At 43.0% G+C, this 17,463-nt stretch overlaps 1 protein-coding gene across 14 annotated transcripts in view; it reads right to left on the bottom strand.

Annotated features, from left to right (window-relative positions):
- Window positions 1–1,443: 1,443 nt before the first annotated feature.
- C2H1orf226 (chromosome 2 C1orf226 homolog) overlaps window positions 1,444–17,463 on the bottom strand; it is a 420,186-nt gene continuing 404,166 nt past the window's right edge. For all 14 annotated transcript variants that reach the window (XM_007480659.3, XM_007480658.3, XM_056815458.1 and 11 more), the window contains one exon: window positions 1,444–5,864. In XM_007480659.3, the coding sequence (XP_007480721.2) occupies window positions 5,354–5,864 (511 nt within the window). In that variant the 3' untranslated portion in view covers window positions 1,444–5,353. The remainder of the gene's footprint in view (window positions 5,865–17,463) is intronic.

Raw genomic sequence — 17,463 nt, 5'->3', positions numbered from 1 at the left:
GGGGTGGATGCACCATAGGCAGGGCTCCTTTTGTATCCTCCCCTGCCTACATATTTTGGAGAGGTACCAAGCAACAAACATGAAAATGCTGCCATATATATCCCTCTTTGCTCTCTTAATTCTCTTCAAACAAACTTGCATGCTGTGATCGTTTTATATGAGATGTTAGCCCAAAGCTTCTACTTTGAGTCGGAGGGGTAAAGAAATGAAAGAAGGGGAAGGCTGAAAATGTACGTGTGAGTGTGTCTGCCACAGGACCACCAGCATTGTGGACACAGAATACCTACAGCAGAGAAGCCGGAGACCAGCCCACAGGTCCCACAGGTGCCTGGCAAGTCTCCTAAGGAACATTCTCAGAAGCCCATGCTGGCACAACACAAGCTGTTTCTGCAAGCAATTGTTCGGCTTCCTTTCTTTCCCCATGGTTGTGCAGTGGGACGAACTGATTTGGTCTTTGGGGTGATTTTGGCCTCTTTGGACTGATGTGTCCCATGATGCGGTAGGGAGGGCACTGTATCATTCTATAGCAGAGCTCCAATGTTCTTTACTTCAATGCCTTCTTAGCAATAAAATGGGGAAAAGGTCAAAGACCCAGTAAAAACTGCCTGAGAGCAACTTCATTGGGGCTAGGTTTTCCCATGCTCACGCCCATAGGGTCATACAACTGGATCAGCCCCAGCGACATCTGAGGCCTGCCCCAATATGGCCTCTTCCTTTTCCTTTAGAAATGCTCACTGTGAGCAGGTTGAGTCTCGGTGCCTCTTCTCTGTTCTTTTCTTTCCCTCACTCTTTTCAAGAAAGCAGGATTAAAGGGTTGGCCAACTATGACTAGAATCTCCCTTAAGGACAGAATCTTTAACAGGACTGAGGTAACATTAGGACCCCAAGGCTTCAAGCTGTCACCCCATCTTGTGTCCTTTTCCTTCCCCACAGTCGTGCTCCCCATCTGTAGAAGCAGATAACAAATCCTGATCTCCTGAAGGCCCAGATGACAAACTATTCTTCCCTCTCCCTACCTTGGTCAGGACTATGGAGGTACAGGGCAACTCAGTGCAGAAATACATAAAGAGTCACCCAAAATAGTTCAATCACCACCCGATAGAACTAACCACAGTCTCCTCTTCTCTCTCTCCCTCTTGGTATCATTTAAGTTCAGAATAAAAACAAACTAAATCACGAGAGGGTCCAATTAGATGATTTCCGGGGTAACGTCCAAGTCTAGATTTATGGTCCTGCATGATTTCTGGGGAGGAGAGGAAGGAGAATCTTTCTTAGAATTACCTACTCATCGGCATGCTGGACTATGGGGTATCCATGAATGAGGGAGCAATGGATTGTTGCCTTCCTTTTCTTACTATGCCAGCTACCTGTGAATGGAAACCGCCATTACTCCACACCAGATCAGTGACCCCATCCCCGAAAGAAACAAACCAGTCCTGTCACTGTCAGGAAAAAACCAAACCCTTTTATTGTGCAATCAGCTGCTTTCTACAGAAAGTTCCTAAAAATATAAATATGGACTCTATAGAAACAGAGTAAATCTGGTATTTTTCTTCCTCCCTATGACTGAATTCAGCCAAAGATTCCCCTTCATTCATTAAAAGGACTGGATACATATCTGTATATCTCCACATATATAACACATATACATATGCTTCTACATGAGCCATATACATATACATTTCCATCTGTGCAATGCGTCATAGTGGAAAGACTGTTCAACTGGTTGTCTGGAGACACAGATTCCAATCTCGGCTCTGCGCTGACTTGCTCTGCAACCTTCCCTTCCTTTCTCTGGGCCCATTTCTTCATCTGTAAAATGAAGGAGTTGGACTGGAGGAGCTCTACGGCGCTTCCAGCTCTGTTGGTCTATGCCACTTGCCTGGAGAAAACACTCAAGTGAGAAACACTTCTGAGTTTCAGAGCCTTTGAAAGCCTCACTTGTGTTCTCTACAGAGCAGGGCATTTATCTGAAAATGCAGACCAAAGTGGGTATGGAGGAATGAGGGGGAAAGGAATGAAACCATCTCTTCTCTCTCCACTTTTGAAGAGTTGAGAATAGCCCATTCCATCTTTTCCCTTTCCCCTTCCCCTTCTGTCTAGGGGCCACCCCTACCTCCCACCTCACCTGAGAAGTCTGCCTTCCAAAGCCACCTAAAGGGCGTCACTGGTGGCACTAGTCATTTGGATGGACATAACTTCTCGGATGGCAGATCACTAAGGTGGGTGCAGGAAATCACTTGGTAATGTGGGTAGACAAGGCAACTTGGTCTTAAAATGTCTCTCTTGACAGTCGTAAGTTTTAAAGTCATTGTTCAGACTTGACATCATTGATCCTTCAAGAGGGAACCTGAAGGTTCCAGACTTTAGCCTCTGAGGGGCCTGGTGAGGTAGATCACAACACCCTGTTTTGCAAGGGAGATGAGGGTAGGGGATGGAGACCATTGAAAGACTAAAAAGAAATAGGAAAGATGCCTGGCTCCATTAACTCCATATCCTGGATACACTTAGGTGAACTCTTGTAATGACTCTAATGACAAATGAGACAAAGATCAACAGAGCCCAAATGGGTCAGGCGCTGATCCAAGCTGGGGACATCAGGGAAGGCACTCTGTGGCTCACCATTTGCCTAATGACAACAGCTTTGGAATGGAGGAAGGGTAAGGGCAGAGTTGCCAAAAAGAAGCCAAGAAATGGGCCAAGGTGGTAGAGAGATCACTTCAAAGAGCAATTTCTTCATTGCTTTATTTCTCAGAGCTGTAAGCCTCACTCCTGACATAGAGGGTCAAGGCCAAAACTGGGACTATCCCTCAGGTACAGATCTACAGTGTTCTTGCCACCAACACATAGTTTTCTAAATAGAACCCTGAGCCATCTTGGGAATTCTCAAGTCATCAGGAAGACCATATACAGAGATCTGCTCTGCTTAGTGGTCTGGTTACATGGAATTCCTATGACACTTTGGGGCTAAGGAAGGCAATGTTCTAGGCATCTGGATCCTCTCTGGTGCTCTCTCAGAGCTGTCACAAAGCCTTGAATGTCCAATGGGAATAGAGGATCAGGATCAATCTTCTGAGGAGATTAGAGATGAGATTTAAACAGAGATGGGAAAAGCTTATTTTGATTTGGGTTAGAATGGAAGCTGGAGTAGAAGGGTAGAGACAATGGGTGAGACATCATCACCGATGGTAGCAAAGATGGAATGAGTGGCAGCTCGGCATCCAATAGCTTTTAACCTTCCATAGCTCTCTGCCTATGGCCCCTTGGCATTATGGAGAGGTGGCACCTGGGAGCAACAAAGAAGAGAGCGGCAGTTGTCCCTTAACTCCTTTTCAAAAGTCAGCTGTAGAGGAAGATGAAAAATAAGTGCAGAGAGGAGGTAAATCTCAGCACAGGACCAGTAGGAGATAGGGCTGGGCTAGAACAAGGTTTGCAGAAAGCTGTCTTTACTGTGAATAGGAATCCCACCTAGGGCGCTCACTAGGAAATGAAGCCCTCCTCCTGAGAGAAGCCTGGTTCCTTCTCAATATGTATGCTGCCTGGCTTGGGCTCACCCCCTTACACAGTCTCTTGGCCACAGGAAGGCAGCACCACAAGGCTCCTGGTGGAAAACAGGAACAAACAATGGGTTAAACTCAGAGGGAGGTACCTGAAAACCAGGGCTAGCAGCAGAGGGGCCTGGAAGTAAAAGGAAAGTGGGAGCTAAAGGTCCTGAAGGATCAGAGAGAACAGCAGGCCTAAGGCCCCTCTATAGATAAAGCAGGGCTCTAGAGGCACCAGCATACACCTAGCATTTGCCAAAAGACCTTAAACTTGGTTAAAAGTAGTTTGGTAAGGGATAAATCCACACTATTAATGATTTCCCATCTTTCTCACATTTCACATCAATCCTCTTCTCACATACTATACCCTCACCTTTGATTCTTAAACTCTACGTGTATACACTTACTTACAATACCCCATTCTAGGTTTCATATCATTCTAGGCATTTCATATCAATATGGACAATCCCAGAAGTGCCACTCTCATCCAAAACAGCTTTCCTTCCATAGCTCTGGATCCTAGCAACCAACCTCATTCCTCCCACTAGCTCTGGGCACAAACGGTGCAGAGGTGGTTGGCCATCACTGGACCTCACCTAGTCAGTTCCTTGGATGCCAAACCTCTTACCAAAAAGGAATTCAGAAGGAATCATTCCTGTGATATTTCCACTAGGGTCTGCCTCACCTGGGGAGATGAGTGGTGTCTTCCCTCACAGTGATATCTTAAGGGACAACCAGTGATATAAAATTCCCACGTAATCATCTTGCCCCAATTGGAAAGAATTAGAGAAGAAAATGAGCAGTCTTATTAAAAGGCATTTTCTGGGTCTACTTCAAAGTTTTTGATCCCAGGATAACTCAGTTGATGATTTATCTGACACTGGTAAGCTAAATAGGGCAGGCAGCTCAGAGATTGTTTGAATGACTTTCCCAGATTCCCTCTCTTCCTAGCAGAACAAAAAAGAACAGAGATGATGAGTGGAGAATGGTCTATGGGTTGACCATAGATCCACACTTAAGGCCACCTTTTAGCTGGGTCTCCGTTTGCTTATGTATGGCTTTCAAGGCGAGTGTAGCCATCATTAAGCCAAACCAGTCATTCCCTGCATGGATGGTTGAAAACTCCTGGTCTTGGCCCAGTGAGACCTCCCTCTCTCAAGATGGACAGAGCCAGAAGGACGTTCCTGGCTGCATATGGAGATCCAGGGAGGAATAGGAGTTATCACCACCAGAGGGGAGCAGAAGGAGAGAAACCCGAGTCTCTAACAGAAGAGTAAGCTACATTCCAGAGAGAGAATTCTAGAGATTCTTGTTAGACTGGTCTTATCACCTTGGGGCTAGCGTATTCATTAGCATAATGAAGGGTGGCCAGCCTGTTCCTGAGGGCTACTGCCAGCATCAAAAGAACTTTTTATTAAGAATCACTTAGAAATCAAGTTGAAATCTGACCCACACTTTCATCCCAACAGTGTCTGCGTGGATGCCACAGGGAATGAATGGGCATGGAACAGCACTAGGGAAACAAGCAAGTGAGGGAGACTACAGTGTGATAGGAATCATCCTACCCCCACCCACCCAGGGAAGGAAAAATTATCTAGACAAAAGCAAAGCTACAACTAGGAGGCTACTCGGGTCTGGGAGCTCCTGTGACCAGGCAGGACCTCTACCTGGAACCTGCTAGTGCCTTCAAGTGTGGTGGTTAAAGGGGAAGAGGGAGCCTGAGACAGGAGTTCCCTGGACAGTGGAAAAAGAAGGCAGGGATCTCTTTTCCCAGATTTGGAGGAGGGATCTTGGTGCTCCTTATGGAAGATTTACTCAAAAGATAGTAGATCTGGGTGAGGCCCCTCATTATCAAGGCTGGTGGTCCTTGCCCGAGGTAGAGGGCTGCCATCTTCCTGGGGCTCAGTCAGGCTAATAGGACCCAGACTGAGTTTGAGGCCATTTCTTTCACTTAAGCTTGGGGAGGAGGCCCTTCTCCACTCAGATGTCCTCAGCTTGAAATCACTCTGGGTGTCCTTGTGGATGAGATCCGGCACTGACAAGGGGACCTCTCCATTGGGGAGGGCCTCAGTATCCGACACTGTCTCCAAGGAACCCTCTGGTCCCAGGTTGTCATCTGAGACCAGCTCTCCTAGGCTAGGCGCTGTGGAAGGAGGCTCTTGGAGTGGCCCAGCCAACAGCTCTGCCCCGTACTCCAGGCTGCTCACAATAGGTTGGGGGGAAATCAGCATGTCTTGGGGGTTCTTCAGGGCCCGAGGTGTGCGTTTCTTGGTCACAGGAGGAGGTGGGTCAAGGCGGGGGAAAGCTTCCAAAAGAACTGACCTACAAAGAAAATAATAAAGATGCCATTTCAAGAAACCTACTATCTCTGGAAAGATACTTATTCCCCCAAACCCTCACCTGTAAGGAGATAAATAATAATATTATCTACCTAAAAGAGTTCTCGAGAGGATCATAGGATTGAGAAATTGAAGGAGATTAGAAACACAGTCTTCATTTTATAGATGTAGAATTTGAGATCTCGTTTGTAAAATGATAAAATTGTGAATTATTATCCTCTGCCTTTTCTAATCCATTCTGTGTACCCCTGCCAAGGAAACCTTTTATATGCACAAATTTTATTGTGTCACTTATCTATTAAAAAATCTCCAAAGGCTCCCAAGTGCCCAGAGTAAATTCCAAACTCTTCCTTCACTTGGCATTCAAAGTTCTTTATAATTTGGCACCAACTTAACTTTCCAATCTGATCTCCTATTACTTCCCTTTGCACATTGTCTGCTCCAGGCCATAATAGCCTGCTCTGTCCCATGAGCCCACACTGACCTTGTGCTCAAGGCATAGTAACCTGAGCAACTTTGCTCAGGATGTCTCCAGGGTGCTGCCCTGTTTGCCCATTGTAAGACAATATGGTGGAAGAGACAGTGCGGGGGGGGGGGGGGGGAGGGGGGAATTGTGAACTTTAAATTACTCCACCCTACTTAGATCATACTTTAGGGGAAGATAAAGTTGTAATCTCCTGATTGAACAATGAAGGTACTTAACTCTTACCTTATAGTGAAATTAGAACTTTAAGTTAAGTCTATTTTAAGATCTTAATACAAAAAGGTATTAAGTAACTATAAAGGTTAAATTAATCACAAAAAGGTTAAGTAACTCACAAAAGGTGAACTTAACAAAGAAGTGTTAAGTAACTAAAGATATAATCTAATCAAATAAGATGAGAACTCTAAAAGATATGGGCATTTAGAGGAAGAGACACAAGAATGAAAGGTCTATATATTTGGTTCACTTCCTCTCTCGGGCACCTTTCTTGTGGTGGAGAGTTGATTGGTGGCAGTGTTCTGGGCCTTTCGGCATCTTAGCATGGCTACAAGCTATTGTCTGGTTTGGTGGTGAGTTTCTGGTTGAGTTTTCCTCTTTTACTTTCCAACTTTATCCTCTTAGAAGTCTCTAATCTTCTTCAGAGACCTAGAGGTGGGAGTTTTAAACTCCCCTTGGCACAGGCCAGGCAGGAGAAATCCTATATCCTCTTCCCTCCTTCTCCTTAAATTCCTTCCCTCTATATTAATTAAATTACCATAAATTTACAGACTTACTTGGGTATTTTATTTGAGATTTCCCTTGGAGGCCAATTAAATCTAGATTTTAAGTCACAATCCTAAAATTATCTTTACACTGTCCATACTGGCTGTGTGACACCAGACTACTCCTTGAAGGCAGAGACCATGCCTAGACTAGTAAAATAGCTCTCTGGTAGGCATCCCTGCCTCAAGTCTCTTTGCACTCCAAACCATTCTCTATTCAGCTGTCAAAGAGATAAGTCAAAGTGTAACCCCCTGTCCCATTCAATAAACTTTATTGTTGTTTAGTTGTTCTTCAGTCACAACCAACTCTCCATTACTTCATTTAGAGTTTCTTTGGCAGAGAGCCTGGTGTAGTCTGCCATTTCCTTCTCCAGCTCATTTAACAGATGAAGAAACTGAGGTCAACAGGGGTAAGAAGGGTTTTGTCTAAGGCCACACAGGTAGTACATGTCTGAGGCTGGATTTGAACTCAGGTTCTTCTTAACTCCAGGCTCATTGCCCCCAATAAACTGTTGTGACTCCCAATGACCTCTAAAGATCAAATATAAAACCTTCTATTTGGATTTAAAAGAGAAAACCTTAATGACCTGCCTCCTTCCTACTGAGTCTTGCTCCCTCTCAGACACTCTGATCTGGTGATAGTGGCCTCCCACCTGACCCCCCATCTCTCCAATCCAGGCAGGCATTTTCGGCAGCTGTCCCCCATGCCTGGAATGCACTTCCCTATCAGCTCCACCTTTTGACTTCAAGTCTTGGCTAAAGTCCCATCTTTTTGCAAGAAGTCTTTCCCAGTGCTCTTTAAACTAAGTTGCTCTCTCTGAGACTGTCTCTGAGTCTCTGAGACTCCAACCCCATTTCTATTGCATGCATCATGCTAACCGCTTCCAGATTGTCTTCCTTTAGACCGAGTTCCTCTCAAGCAGAAGCTGGTTTTTTTTTTTGCCTTTCTTTTGTACCAGAAATTAGCCTGGTGCTTGGCACTTAATTAATGTTAATTGACTGACTATGCCTTTTCTCATTTTCAGGTCTTCCTAGCACCTAGTTACAAGAGGTACTTAATAATGTATTTTAGTTGTTGTGAAAATCAATATCATGACTTAGAGATAGCTAGGTGGCACAGCAGAAGTTAGGAAGATGTGAGTTTGAATCCTACCTGAGACACTTACTAGCTTTGGGACCCAAGGCAAGTCAATCTCAGTTTCCTCATCTATAAAATGGGCATAATAATAGCACCTACCTCACAGAGTTCTTGTGAAGACCCAATGTGTATAAAATGCTTTGCAAACCCTAAAACACTACATAAATGCTAGCTATTCCTATTATATAGACCTGTGTGAAAGGCACCATCTAAATGGAAACTATTCATCCTAATCCAGATGGTTCCCTCTCTTCTCAAACTCATTACACTTATCCATCATCCCACACAGTACTTAAGTACAAAGTAAGTTCCTTAAGGGCAAGTACATGTAATTTTGGTATTTGGGCGCCTAACTTCTAGTAGTGACTGGCATATAGTAGGTGCCGAACAAATGTTTGCTGATTGATTATTCTCTAATTCTCTCCTTTATTTATGTCTCCTCTTTTCAACAGGAGTATAAGCTTCTTTGTGGGCAAGGTCTGCATCTTAGCATTCTCCAAAAGGATCCTATGAGACATATTGAATTCATCAATCCAGTTGGCTTCTCACAATCAAACTGAACTGACCCACAGAAGGCCACTGTACTTGGAGAGTTTAGGCTGCAAAGCCCGAGACACCTCCAGTAGCAATGGCAAACTGGCGATGAATAAGAAAGGAGCAGCAGAGGAGTAGCAAGGTGATTCAATAGAGTTGGGAGGACCTAGGTTCAAATATAGCCTTAGACACTTCTTTGCTGTGTGACTCTGGGCAAGTCACTTAACCAAAATTTCCTAGCTCTTATTATTCTACCTTGGAACTGATATTTGTATTATTTCTAAGACAGAAGATAGTAGTGGTAGTCTCTCGGTGACCGAGAATGACAATTGTCTTTGTGCATTATTTCTAAGACAGAAGATAAGGGTTAAAATAACAGCAGAATCCAATTAATGCTGCCAATCAAACTATGGACACCAAAAGGGATGGGGTGGGGCATAGTGATCCAGAGGAAGAAGAGACATTGAGATTGATTGGAAATTGACTAGAAATCCCCCACACCCCTCTTAGGGAGAGAGTAGAGGAATCTGAATAAAAATGAATCTATAATTCAGATGCTACTTTAGATCATAAAAGCTCAGAGAAGGAATAACTTCAATGATTATGCAGATTTGCATATTAATAAGCATCTCATCTAGAATGTCCCCAACAAAGGATCATATAATCTCCACTTGGAGTCCTCAAGTGGAGGAGAACTCACTGTTTTCTAAGATAAGATCCCTTTCATTTCAGGATAACTTAATAGATGGCAAGTTTTTCTTTAAATAGGGCTGAAATCCACATCTCTGCAACTTCAAACCATTGTTCCTAGTTTTTTTTCCTTCTGGGGGAAAAGTAAAACAAATCCTAACCCATTTCCACATGGCAAGTTTTCAAATCCTTGTTTTTAAAAACCCTTCCCTTCCATCTTAAAATCATGCCATGTATTGGTTCCAAGGCAGAAAAGCAGAACGGGTTAGGCAGGGGGGTTAAGTGACTTGCCCAGGATCACACAATGAAGAAGTGTACGATACCAGATTTGAACCCAGGACTTTAATCTCTAGAGCGAGCCACCTGGCTGCCCTCTAAAAAATTTTCAAATTCTTAAAGATAGATACCACAACCTCCACCATTTCTCTTTCATTCAAAATATCTGCAGGCATTTCTGATGATTTTTGTATATTGATCAAATTCTCTCATCATTCTGATCATTCTTCTCTGGGTGGTGTCCAGCTTATCAATGTCTTTTCTAAACTATTTTGCCTAGAACTGAACATAAAAGCCCAGATGTGGTCTGACCAGGGCAGAATACTTGGGGACCATCATTAAGTCACTGACTTGGGGACCATCATTGAGTCACTGAATGCCATAGTTAGAGGGGACCTTAGAGGGTATCCAGTCCAACCCATAGCTGAGAAAGAATGGGGCATCCTTGATATAGCCAAGTAGTTGTCCACTCTCGGCTTGCAAATTCCTACTGGGCATTTCTAATAATAATTAGGAAGTATTTCTTTAAAGCCAACCTAAATGGACCTCTTTGCATCTTCTGTCTGCTGGATATGAACTGAAGCCTCTTAATTAACCCGAGTTGCTCTCCTACAGACATTTCCCAGTTTACCAATGTCTTTCCTAAAAGAGGGGTGCCCAGAAATAAAGATCTAATGGAGGCAGAAGGTAACAAGACTCTTACCGTCCTCTTTGAAAATTAACACCAAGCAGCAGAGGTGAAGCTCCTTTGGGGGCATTTTGCTTTCTGCAGGCCCCCTTTTTCAATGGGAGGTCAGGTGTTTTACAACAATAATAACAACAAAACAAAATTAGTACTACATGCAGGTGTCGTGAGGGGATAAGTGCAAGTCTAATTGCTATTAAACTATAAATAGATATTTTCTTAAAGTCAGGAACAAAGGTGGGAAAAGGAACCACGGCAGGTTTTAAAGGACAAGTACCTGAATTTTTGCAGAACAGCCACCAAAAGGAGTAAATAACCTTGGGTACAAGGTCACACAGCAAGTTTCAGAGGTCAGATTTGAATTCAAGTCTTCCTGACTAGGTACAGAACACTGAGCACTGTAGTTGCCCAATGGGGATGGAGAAAGGCTTCTTGTAGAACTATGATAAGATTGGGTGAATGGAAAAAGAGGAATAGATGCAAGAGGTCTTGACAACTGATTGGATAAGGAGGATGAAAAGGAGGGACAAATTAAAAATAATTCTGAGTTATAAGATGGTAAAATTCTTATTAGAGACAGAAGAGTTTGAAGGAGGAAAGGATTATGGGGAGAAGGAGAGAATGAAATCAAGACCCCTGACCTGGACAAATTGTAATGTAGGCATTAATAAACTCTGTCAACGTAATTCCTAAGTCACTGCTAGGGATTTTGAAGGCTTTCTGAGAGAAAGGGAGAGATGTGAGAAGAATGGAGATGGGCAATTCCAAAGTGGGAAAAGGACTAACTTTGGAAAACCATCTGATAAATTTGAAGTTTTCTCTGGCAAAATTCTAGGACATATTTGTAAATGATGAGAGTACTTCAAAAAGGAAGTGGTATAGGATTTGGATCTGACAGACAAGTTAACCCCTTCATTTTACACATGAGAAAAACTGATGCTCAGAGCAGTCTCCCAATAATTAAGAAACAAGACTTTTTTTCAGTTGGTTTTGATTCTTTATAATCCCATGGACCAAAACACTGCAACACTGATTGTCTTTGAGGGTTTCTTGGCAAAGATTCTGGAGTGGTTTGCCATTTCCTTCTCCAATGGATTCAGGCAGAGGTTAAGCGACTTGTCCCAAGATTACACAACTAGTAAGTGTCAGAATTAACTCGGGTCTTCCTGACTTGAGGCCCAGCATTTCATCCACTGAGCCACCTAGAAATCTCCTTAAGAAACAGAACCAGGATTCTATTGTAAATCTTCAAATTCCACTTGACCATACCAATCAAGTTAGGTTTATTAAAAAACAAGTCAAGCCAGATGAAACCTCATTTTCTTTTTTTAGAGGCTAAATACATCAGAAGAATGCTGCAGAAACAGTTTACTTGGATTTCAATAAGGCATCTGGCAAAATCTTGATCAAAAATTGGTGTCATTTCGGTTAGATGATCATACAATGAGGTAGACCCAAAGAGTTTTGCCTAATGGATCCAAGCCACCTTGAAAGGAAATGGCGAGCCAGAGGACTCTGTTTTTCAACCCGCTCCATATCAATGACTTGAATGAAAGTATAGCTGTCAAGAGTAGCTAATAAATTAGATGACAGTCAAGGTTCAATAAGACAGATTGGAATGATGGAGTGCATCTATCAAAATGAAAATTAAGAATGATAAATGGAAACTTCTACACTTGGGTTGAATAAAAAAAAATCAATTGCTCATTAATGGCTGGCATTTATGTAGTGTTGTAAGGTTGACATGGTCTCATTTGATCCTTGTAGCTGAACTTGTATGCTTGCTTTTTCCAAGAGCTCAGTACTCCATCTTTTTCCTCTGCACTTTCTCATGGCCTGACTCCCATGCTTGGATTCTTGGGAGTCAGGGAAGGACTTGGTTTAAATCTGCCATCTATCATTTGTAAAATTGGAGATTTGAACCCCAGACTTCAAACCCCAGAAGTCCTTGGTACTTCCCAAAATTCCCTATAATATCACCTGAGTCCCCACCTGGGCGAGATCACAATTTGTATTTAAACTGGCTGTAATGCCTACTTTGGCCTCTCTTCCTCTACTCGGACATTGCAAAATGTAGTAAGTAGGCTGTGAATGGGCTAATCAGCCCTAGGCATGTGGTTTATTATTTTGTATCCTTGATTTGTAATAATCTTTAATAAACCTCATAAAATATAATATTTTTATTATTAGAAACATTTAATTTTTACACATTCATGAGCTCTGCCCATGGGTAAGTGATTTGAGGTCTCTGGACTTCAGCTTCCTTATCTATAAAACTGGAAATAATATCTCTAAGGAAGCAATATGGCATTCTCTCCTTAGTCCTACATTTTAGAGTCCCTTGGCTTTCTGCACTGCTGGCACAGCTCAGGGACCATTTCCTTAAGGGAAGCCTTTCCAGACCTGTTCCTCTTTAAATGATCATGCATTCTCTTCTCTCTATACGGAGCGAATTCTCCCCCCCCCCCCCAAACAATGTAAACTCTTTGAGGACAGGAACAGATTTCCATTCTCTTTTGTTCCCAGTGCCTAGCTAGACTGGTACATAAGGGTGGGTATTTTTGTTTGTTAAGATCTCTGATTTCATGGTGGGGGCACCCTCTCTACCTATAAAGATGAGCAACTGTTCTGCAATTTAGAGCTTTAGAGAGCTGTCTGGGGCAGGGGGGAGCTCTGAGAGGTTGGAAGGCTTGTCAGAGGCCACATGTTTATCATGTGTCTAAGAAAGGTTTTGAATCTAAGGATTCCTGATTCTGAACCCAGGCTCTCTAGCCCCTGGACCATATTGCTTCTTTATAGATATTATTTCCATTTTTATAGATAAGGAAGCTGAAGCCCAGAGACCTCAAGTTGTTTACCCATGGTCAGAGCTCATGAATGATAGATGGCAGATGTAAACCAAGTCCTTCCTTGACTCCCAAGGCCATGGCTTTTTTCACTCTCCTGAACCATCTCTCAGATCCCAGACAGGAGAGAAGAAGTCAGATGACACCCTCAAAGTCACACTATTGTGTGGCCTTAAAAAAAGAGCCTGTTTGATTCCCTGAGATTTTACCCTTCTGCCCTGGGTGAAGATGTGTCTTATCTCTCCCACTGGATGGCCAGTTCTTTGTTGATGGCTCCTATGTCTGGGACTTTGTATTTTTTCCCAACCTTGGAAGAGTTTTAGTAAACTGGTATATTGGTATGAGTCAGAGGTATGACTGGATAGTCAGAATAAAATAAAATGGAATAAAAGTTAATATGGGTAAAGCTTCATAGAAAGAGAATATAGAGGGAACAGCTAGGTGGTTCAATGGGCAGAGAGCCAGGCTTAGAGATAGGAGATCTTGAGTTCAAATTTGACCTCAGATACTTCCAAGCTGTGTGACCCTGGGCAAGTCACTTAATGCCCATTGCCTAGCCCTTATCACTCTTCCATTGGAAACAATACATAGCATTGATTCTAAGATGGATGGTAAGGATTTATTTTTTTAAAGAGAGAGTATACAAAATAAAGAAGTCGGGTTCCATCCCAGTCCATGCTGGTCAGACTTCTGGGAGAGGGGAGTCAGTTCTAATCCACATTCCACCTCTTGAAGCAGGATATTGACAATTTGAGGTGGGTCCATCAAAGAGGAACCAGGATATGGAAGGGCCAGAAGCTAAGGCTAAAGTAGAGTGGTTGAAGGAGTTAGGAATATGTCATGTAAGGCATGTTAGCTGTCTTCAAATATTTGAATGACGATAATATGGAGAAGGATTTGAGGCACTAAAGCCTAGAACTAGGAAGCTTCAAGGGGACAGATTTCAGTTCAGCATAAGGAAGGAGTTTTTAATAGAATGGAACAAAATGGAAATGGACGTCTCATGTGGCAGTTGGGTTCATGTCATTGGAGGCATTCAAGAAAAAGCTAGCCAACATTTCTCTGAGAGGACACCGAGGGGACGTGTGCAATGGGCAAGATTGGTTGAACTGGTTGACCTCTAAGGCCTATTTCAAATCTGATTCCAACCATAGCCCAAAACAACGACAAGGAGGCCTCTTGGCTTGAATTCTGAGGGCTTCCATATCAGGATCGCTTCTCCCAATTAGTTTGCCATTTGGGGCTCCCTTCAGGACAGACCAAGAGCCCTTTCTGCCTGAGGCACTCTCCAGCCAGCTGACTCAAGTCTAGGAAGTCTTGCTGCAGGGTGAGATAGCACCACTGTTCTGACCTGTGGCTGAAAGAAGCATGCCAACCACTGATCACTAGCTCTTATTATTAGCTCATTAGTGCTTCGGTAATGTTGACCATCCCAGGCCTCAGAGGATAAATGTCACCAGTGACAAATGGCTTTGGAAATTGGTCTGTAAGCTTTGACTTAATGCCACTCTTTCTTCTCCTAGGAGGCCAAAACAATCCCACAGAGGCAGTGATCCAGCCCCCAGTGTTACTGCATAGAATCATGAACATTATTATACATTATATTAATAGGCATCTTTGTTGCTATTACTTAGTCATTTCAGTCATGTCCAATTCTTCATGGCTTCATTTGGGTTTTCTTAGCAAAGATCCTAGAGTGCTTTTCCACTTCCTCCTCCAGCTCATTTGACATATGAGGAAACTGAGGCAAAAGAGGTTAAGTGACTGATCCTGGGTCACACAGCAGAGGCCAGATTTGAACTCTGAAAGATGTGCCTTCTGGACTCCAGGCCTGACACTCTATCCACTGCATCACTTAGCTGCCCAACAGGCATCTTAAACACTGATTTTCCGAATCACTATCATGGATTCATCCTTACCAAGATCTTGTGAGACAGGTTGTTTGACAGACATTACTTAGCACCCCAGAAATTCAGTCAATGGTTTTTACCAAAGATCTTATAGGTAGCTGAAAAACACCCAAGGTTGGGAAAAGATACAAAGTCCCAGACATAGGAGCCATCAACAAAGAACTGGCCATCCAATGGGAGAGATAAGACCTATCCTGACCCAGGGCAGAAGGGTAAGATCTCAGGGAACCAAATAGGCTCTTTTTTTAAGGCCACACAATAGTGTGACTTTGAGGGACTTCTTAGTCCCCCATTTCTGATATGCCTTGAGGCAGATTGTGAGTCCCATAATTAGAGACCTTAAAACAAAAGCATGATGACCATCAGCTCTGGGTCCTTCTGCCTCTGTGGTTTGGTGATTAAGTGGGGCATTCCTAGATGCATGGATAGAAAGTAGGAGCAGAGAGACTCAGAGTTCAGGGACTCATCCAAGGTATTTCTCCCTGTCAGCTGTGGAAACCAGACCTTGTCATTTGGGACTTCACTCTATGAGCTTTGGACTTCTAATCAAGGAAGCAGTTCAGTATCTTTGCCTTCACAAAAAAAAGAAAAAAGAAAGAAAAAAGAAAAGAATGCACAAACAGGATGGGGTCAGTCACCTCAAAGGAAACCCAAGTCTGTGATCACAGCTCAGAACTCCATTGCACTTCACTGTTAAAAACCACTTTCTACATAAGGCACATCCGTCAGATAGATTTATCTGTATTTTACAGATGAGAAAACTGAGGTTGAAAAGAGGTAAGTTACTTAGAGGTAAGGGGCTCTACTGGATAGAGCTAAACCTAAATTTGGGAAGACCATGGTTCAAATCCTACTTTATTATTAGTCATGTGATCCTGGGCAAATCACTTAATCTTGGTAGACCTCCTATGTAAAATGAAGGGGTTAGATTCATTGCCCTCCACGATCCTTTCCATCTCTAATGCTAGGATCCTAGGAACTTGTTGAAGGTCTCTTGGCTAGCATGTGATGGAGTCAGGCCTGGAATGCAGAATTTCTGACTCCAAGTCCAGTTGGATCTTGTACAGCACCAAAGTGTCAATTAGTATGGCCCCTAAAGCTCCATCTTTAATCCCTTTTTCAAGTTATAGCCACTGCTAAAAAATGCAAATATTATCTCTAAGAGCCAGTTGGACATTAATTCAAAGTAGCTTTTAGATTAGTCCTGATACAGAAGAGACCAGAGGAAATAAAACACAGATCAAGGAGAAGAGAAAAGTCTGGGTCATAAGATACCACAGTGGGGATGCCTGGAGTTCGGCATGAGGCCATTAATGACTTCTTGGATGACAAATCTGGTATAATAAAAAGAGGACAGAAAAGGTTCTGCAGAGAAATTTTACCTTCTTCACAAAGATGTTAGAGTTGACCCTCCTGTGGTAGGAAGGCCTGGAAAACATCTAATAAGTTGGTAATTACCTCCCTGCTCAATACAATCTTTCCCATACATTTATTGGTCATTTCTAGGCAAATGACACCCAGATCTGTATATACAGCCCCAGTCTTGCCAAGGAACTTCAGATCTACCTCTGTAGGACATCCTAGAGGCACTTCAAACTCAAATGTTCAAAATAGAACTCATTATCTCCTTCCTGACCCCAAAACCTTTCTTGCAAACATTCCTTTTTCTATCAAGGATACTCCCATCTTTTCAGGAAGTTCATGACCTCAACGTGCATTCTCTTCTCCTTAATTTCCCTCACTTCATACGTCCAATTTGTCATCATTTTGTTAACTCAACGTTTGCACCATTTCTCACATCTATTCCCTTTTCCGTTCACACAGTCATCACTCTAGCTTAGCCCCTTGTCGCCTCCCTTCTAGACCACTTTCAATAACTTAAACCATCCCCTTGACTTGAGTGTCCTCCAACTCATCCTCCATAATGCTGTCAAAGTGATATCTGACTATATCAGTCCTCTGCCCAGTAAAGTCCAGTGGGCACCCTGTTCCCTGAAGGATCACAAACAAAACCCCTCTGTTAAGACTTCTAAAAAGCCTTTTTCTAGTCTAGCTCTTGTGTGTCCTTTTAAGGCTTATTAGCCACCACCAAGACTTCCTTTCGTGTACTCTATGGTCTGGCCAAAGTGACCGGGTTACTCCTTATACTCAACATCCTATCTGCAGCCTCTCCATCTTTGTATACATTCTGCACCATGCCTGGAATGTGCTCTCTCTCTCCTTACTCCTCCCTTTAGTTCAAGGACTACTTCCTATGT

This window comes from Monodelphis domestica, chromosome 2 (assembly GCF_027887165.1).
Source record: "Monodelphis domestica isolate mMonDom1 chromosome 2, mMonDom1.pri, whole genome shotgun sequence".
Taxonomy (NCBI): domain Eukaryota; kingdom Metazoa; phylum Chordata; class Mammalia; order Didelphimorphia; family Didelphidae; genus Monodelphis; species Monodelphis domestica.
This window is presented reverse-complemented; position numbering and strand designations above follow the sequence as displayed.